General features: G+C 55.9%; 1 protein-coding gene across 1 annotated transcript; it reads left to right on the top strand.

The window, feature by feature from the left end:
- Positions 1-735: 735 nt before the first annotated feature.
- Positions 736-6,024, top strand: LOC112456628. Its single transcript, XM_025019303.1, has 2 exons — positions 736-1,170; positions 1,426-6,024. Exons 1-2 carry the CDS (start codon positions 736-738, stop codon positions 6,022-6,024), a joined length of 5,034 nt encoding a protein of 1,677 aa, XP_024875071.1.
- Positions 6,025-6,430: the final 406 nt, after the last annotated feature.

Here is a 6,430-nt window from a genome sequence, read left to right as displayed (position 1 = left end):
GTCTCGCGCGGTATCTCTCGTGCAACGCTAGCTTCGCAACGGGAATACGCGTGCGAACTTCGTTCGTCATAGCTCGGGCCGCAGCCGTTAATCGCCTTAAAATCGAATCCGCGCTCGCCGCGGTAATTAGTCGCCATTTAATTGACTTGATCGTAACCGAAATATTCGGTCGAATATCCGAGTATTCCGGGCCAGCGATACTTTCGCGCATAGAGACAACGGCCGTGGCCTTCGATTACGGGCCGGTCTCGCGCGCGTTGTTTTTCTGTATAGTCTCGAGCATCGCTCGTGTTTACGTCGTTGCGAGGTACGTACCGCCCGACCCAGCACTTGTATTATCCCGACATTCGTGATCCGTCCGAGAGTACCATCGCTCGAAAATATTATTGTCACCGATCGAGAATATTTGCCTTTCGAACTCTGCGACGCGTGTTTATCGCGCTAATCCAACGGCTGATATTCTCCGCGTTCAACTCGAGGAATATTATCGAGAATATTCCCTCGGGACTTGCGCGAGCGCCGAACGGAGCCGTCCGTTACCCTTCACCTTGGCGACCTGACTTTCGTGATTGTTTTCGCCGGGTTTCGATATTGTTGGTTCGGGTTGCCGTCGCCTCCGACTGCCTATTCGTCGTTTACCCTTCGCTCTTAGCTTCGTCTGTCTGTGGTGGACGACCCCTTTGTTAAATCATGTCGAAAAACGCATATGCTCGTCGCGAAGTATGCAATCGGCGTATGCAAGAAATACACGACCTCTCCCTACAAGCCGCGACCGACGCGGCAATACGAGCGACCTTCCTCGCTCGCTACTCGAGCGTAGCGAAGATCGCGGACGATTTTGAGGCCACCCACCTGAAGGTCATCCAAGAAGCGGCGGATTTCGAGGTCGAGGACGAAATCCGAGCCAGTTTCGATAAAATGCATTACGCCGTAAAGAGTCGATATCACCGTGAAACAGGCGCGCCATTCGGAGGCGCGCCGGCACAGCCCTCGGGTCAGGCCTCGGTGGTCAAGTTGCCTAAGATCCCGCTACCGCAGTTTTCCGGCGACCTTACGTTGTGGCCTTCCTTCATTGCGTTGTTCAACGCGTCGATACACAACCAGCAGATTTCCGCGATAGAGAAATACCAGTATCTGCTGGCTTCACTCAAAGGGGAACCACTCAACGTGGTTGTGCTGGTAGTTGCTAGGAGATATATATATGTATATGTGTATATGTTTTCTGAAAAACGGCAGACGAGCGACAAGACGGGTAGAGAGGAGAGAGGAGGGGAGTGAATCCCGGCAGTCTGTGGTCAGAGCCCTTGTACCACGCACGTCGCACGTCGCGAGTGCCTAATAAAGCGTCTTTGCAGTTAAACTGGAAATAAGTGTCGTAATTTGTCGAACCCCTCCGTCTAAACGAAAGTAAAGTAATTAACAGTGGTGAAAAACCTGCCGTTTTCCGATGAGTACTATCTGATCGCTTACGACTCGCTGGTCGATCGATACCGGAATAAGAGAAGGTTAGCGGACCATCACTTGAATTCGATAATCGAGGCAAAGCCATTGAAGGCGGAGACGGCCGAGGCTCTTCACCACTTATTAGATACGTTTACCGAGAACACGCGCGCGCTCGCATTGATGACGTTCCCTACCGATTCATGGGACTTTATCTTACTGAAGTTTTTGTTAGACAAGCTTCCTCGTTCCCTTCGGGAAAAATTCGAGTCGGCTCACCGGGCTGAGGAGATACCGCGATATACACAACTCACGACATTTCTAGCGGAGCATTGTCGGGTTCTCGAGGCCGTCGCGGGCCCGTCCTCCAAAACCAAGTCCACACCGGTCTCTTCGTTCGTGACTAACGCGGCCGATTGCCCCGTTTGTAAGGAGTCTCACTACGTGTCGAAGTGCTCCCAGTTTTTAAAACTCTCGCCGAGGGAGAGGCAGGCTAAGGCTCGCGACTTGAGATTGTGCCTCAACTGCCTGCGCTCGGGGCATGGCATGAAAGACTGTCCGTCCGTGTGGGCATGTCGGTCCTGCGGCACAAAGCATCATACGCTTCTGCATTACGAGCAGAGCTTTAATACTACCCCTAAGCCCGAACCCATTAGCGCGACTCCTGCCGAACCGGACGCCGTACCCGCTCCTCAGTCGGAGGATGCGCCGATTGTAACAATGACTAGCCTGGCCAATAGAATCGTCCTCCTGTCCACCGTACGAGCCGAGGCGATAGACGCGCGTGGCAATGCGTTCCCCGTACGCATATTGCTGGACAGCGCGAGTCAGGCCAACTTTATTACCGAGGGCTGCCTCCGGAAGGGCGGCTTTCGTCGCACCAAACACAGTGCAACCGTGTTGGCGATAAACGAAGCCAGGGCGGCCACGACGAGGGGCCTCACCTCCCTCGTGATCCGCGCGCGCGGTCGCGACGACACTCGGTTCTCGATAGAGGCTACGGTCCTCTCGCGCATAACCTCGCCGCTGCCTAATGACAAGGTGGAGGTCCAGCCGTGGAAACACTTGAAGGAATTGCCGCTCGCGGATCCCGAATATTTCGTGCCCGGCGGTGTTGACATTCTCCTGGGGGCGGACTCGTTTGTGTCGGTGCTACGGAAGGGTCGTCGTAAGGGGGAAAGGGGAGAACCCGACGCCTTCAATTCAGTCTTCGGATGGGTTCTGACGGGCGCGGTATCCCCCTCAGTCCAGGCAGCGCCCCTGAGGTCATTCGCGACTACGCTCGAGTCGATCGCGACATCGGTGGGTCGCTTTTGGCAATTGGAGGAGGTGCCGGAGGACGCTTCTTGTTCGGACGAGGATCGACGCTGCAAAGAAATCTTCGCCAAGACCACGTATCGTGACCCCTCGGGTCGTTTCGTGGTCTCGTACCCGTTCGTGTCGGATCCTCCTACATTCGTCGGCTCGCGCTCCATTGCGGTTAGTCGTCTCCGCGCACTAGAACGTCGATTTAAATCTGATCCGGAGTTCAGAGCTGGTTACAATAGTTTCATGCGGGACTATCTCGATAGCGGACACATGGAGGCAATTCGCAATCCATTCCCGTCGGATGGCCACATTTATTATCTACCGCACCACGGTGTGTATAAACTCGATAGCACTACCACTAAGTTGCGGGTAGTGTTCAACGCGTCCTCGCGAGGCCCGGACGGTCTGTCGATCAACGACACCCTGCTCAGCGGTCCGAAGCTGCAGCAGGACCTGCTCGCCATCCTGCTTCGGTTCCGCGCCGAAGCGAACGCTCTAACCGCGGACGTGAAGCAGATGTTTCGCCAGATTTGGATAAGCCCGGAGCAATGCAACTACCAACGTATCGTCTGGCGCTTCTCGGAGTCGGACCCCATCCTCGACTATCTCCTCAAAACAGTTACATTTGGCTTTAGCGCCTCCCCGTTCTTGGCGATCTATTGTTTGCTCCAGTTAGCTCATCAATACCGCGAGAAATATCCTTTAGCGTTCGCAGCCCTACTCGAGGCGCTGTATGTGGATGACGTCGTGACAAGCGTTCGGACGGTGGAACAGGCTCGTGCACTCCGCGACCAATTGCTATCGCTTCTCCGAAGCGCCGGCTTCGAGCTTCGAAAGTGGTCGAGCAGCCATCCTGCCGCGCTGGAGGGCCTCGACCCGCAGTTATGTAGCCAATCGATGTTAGATTTCGAGTCAAGCGAGGATCAATCTCAGAAGATATTGGGCCTTCGGTGGCACTCACAATCTGACAGTTTCAGGTTTCAAGTCAACGCGTTGGATCGTGAGTGCACCAAACGCACTATACTGTCGGAAGTAGCGCGCATATTCGACCCCCTGGGTTTTCTGGCCCCACTCACCTTTACCGCGAAGTGCTTAATTCAGCGTCTGTGGATCCTCAAGTTAGATTGGGATGATGAGCCTCCGATGGACATTCGTCGCAGTTGGAGTCGTTTCCAGACGGAGCTCGGCGTGTTATCTTCCCTTCGCGTTCCTCGCGCGTTTAACTCGTGCCATGTAGATCGCTGCGAACTCCACGGGTTCTGCGATGCCAGCGAGCTGGGGTACGGAGCCGTGATTTATCTGCGAATCGTTACGCGCGACGGCGTCGGGGTCCGATTACTGTGCGCCAAGTCTAAGGTCGCCCCGCTTCGCCCCCTCACCATTCCCCGTCTGGAGCTCTGCGCGGCTCTGCTCTTGTCTAAATTAATCGCGTACGTCCGGCGCACCCTCTGCGGACACCTTGACATTGACGACGAGTATGCTTGGACGGATTCCGAGGTCGCCCGGGCCTGGATCCGCTCAGTACCACAACGGTGGAAGACCTTCGTTAGAAATCGCGTTGCCCTCATTCAGGACAACGTGCCGGTATCAGCTTGGGGTCACGTCGACACGGAGTCCAATCCGGCGGATCACTGCTCCCGCGGGTTTTATCCTCGCGATCTGGTGGCCAGTTCGATGTGGTGGGCAGGCCCTGAGTGGCTTGTTCGCTTCGAACCCCAAGTTGAGCCTTCCCACGGTTCGGAAACCCCTCCGATCGAGGAGGAGAAAATCGTATCGCTCGTGGCGCTCGAGCCGCCTGACGCGGTACATTCATTGCTCGAAAGATTCTCTTCAATCGAGAAAATTGGCCGAATTATAGCATACATTCTCAGGTTTGTACATCACTTCCGTGCAAAATCTGCTCCTACGACTTTGGCCATAGATCAGCTCGAACTGCATTCCGCGTTACTACTCGTTGTGAAGAGTGTACAGGCGGATGCTTTCCGCGATGAGATCGATCGTCTTCAAAGCGGGAGAAGGCTCCCCAAGCCCTTTCGCAAACTCGCTCCCTTCCTTGATCCGGTGGGTATTCTCAGGGTGGGCGGCAGGCTTGCAAAATCCGGATTGACATTCGAGAACAAGCACCCTGCCTTACTGCCCTGTAAACATAGGCTCACGGATCTCGTTATCGAACACGTGCACCGCACGAACATGCACCCTGGTCGGCGCACGCTGCAATACCTGCTCACGCAACATTATTGGGTCCTCGGGGTGCATCGCGCTATACAACGCGTACTCTCGAGATGTCATCAATGTTTCCGCGTAAATCCACACACCTCTCAGCCCCTCATGGCGGAACTACCGGCCGATAGGGTCCGACGGGCCAAGCCATTTTCGATCAGCGGCGTTGATTTCGCGGGACCGTTCAACATAGTTACGCGACGAGCCCGGGGGGTCTCCTCCGTCAAGGTGTACGCGTGCCTTTTCGTATGCTTTTCGGTTAAGGCGGTGCACCTGGAAGCCGCCTTCTCGTTGTCCACCGACTCCTTCCTCGCTGCGCTGCGACGCTTTGTGGCCCGACGCGGACGCTGCTCGCTTCTCTACAGCGACTGCGGAACGAATTTTGTAGGGGCCGCACGGGAACTAGAAAGCCGCATGAGCCTCGCAGCGGAGCGAGAGAAGATCAAGTGGTTCTTTAATCCTCCCTCCGCGCCCCACTTCGGGGGCCTCTGGGAGGCGGGAGTCAAGACCTTTAAAACCCACCTGCGGCGGACCGTGGGTGATCAAGTCCTCTCAATAGAGGAATTCACGACGGTCCTCGCGCAGGTCGAGGCCGTCTTGAATTCCAGACCCCTCTGCCCGATGAGCACCGACCCTGCCGACCTCGAAGTCCTATCGCCGGGACACTTCCTCACGATGGAACCGCTCGTCTCCGTTCCCACTCAAGACGTGACCCCGTTACCGATGAATCGTCTGAGTCGGTGGCAACTCGTCCAACGAATACACCAGGACTTCTGGAAGCGTTGGCATCAGGAGTATCTCCATACGCTGCAACAGCGTCCCAAATGGTGGACCTCCGTCAACCCGCTCGGTGTCGGTGCGTTAGTCCTCCTCAAGGACGCCAACATGCCTCCTCTGCGTTGGAGGCGAAGACGAGTGGAGGCGCTGCATCCGGGCAGCGACGGCGTCCCGCGTGTCGCCACGGTGCGGGTGGCGGACGGCACGATCACGCGTCCCCTAGTGAAGCTGTGCCCCCTGCCGATGGGCCCTGCTCCACAGGCGACCGATTCAAATTGACAGTAAAATACAACTCGTTGTATTTTGGTGGGCGGTATGTTTGGCGCTCACCAAACTGTAGATAGATGCATGTATCATACTTAATTGTTTAGTCTCGTTACTCGTTGTACATAGTATTCTTGCGTACCTAGTCTTAAGTATTTCGGTGACTCGCGCGAAACGTCGGCGGATCGCGATCAACGCGGAATCGATAATTGCGCGACTCACCAATCGGTGCTGCCCTCGCTCACCCCACGAGGGCACCCGCCTGAAGAACAAGTACTCGCTCGCGACACTGTTCCAGCGCCGCGAGCTCTCGTCACTCATCGTTACGACGTCCCGGAGCACAGAGAGATTATCGGAGCAGAGAGACTTGCGCCAATATCCGGAGTCGCGAGATCATCCGTTCGCTCCCGGATAGTGCGAT

This window comes from Temnothorax curvispinosus, unplaced genomic scaffold (assembly GCF_003070985.1).
Source record: "Temnothorax curvispinosus isolate PA1 unplaced genomic scaffold, ASM307098v1 QBEX01007020.1, whole genome shotgun sequence".
In the NCBI taxonomy this organism is placed as follows: domain Eukaryota; kingdom Metazoa; phylum Arthropoda; class Insecta; order Hymenoptera; family Formicidae; genus Temnothorax; species Temnothorax curvispinosus.
Note: the sequence above shows the minus strand (reverse complement) of the source record. Positions and strands in the feature narration are given on the sequence as shown.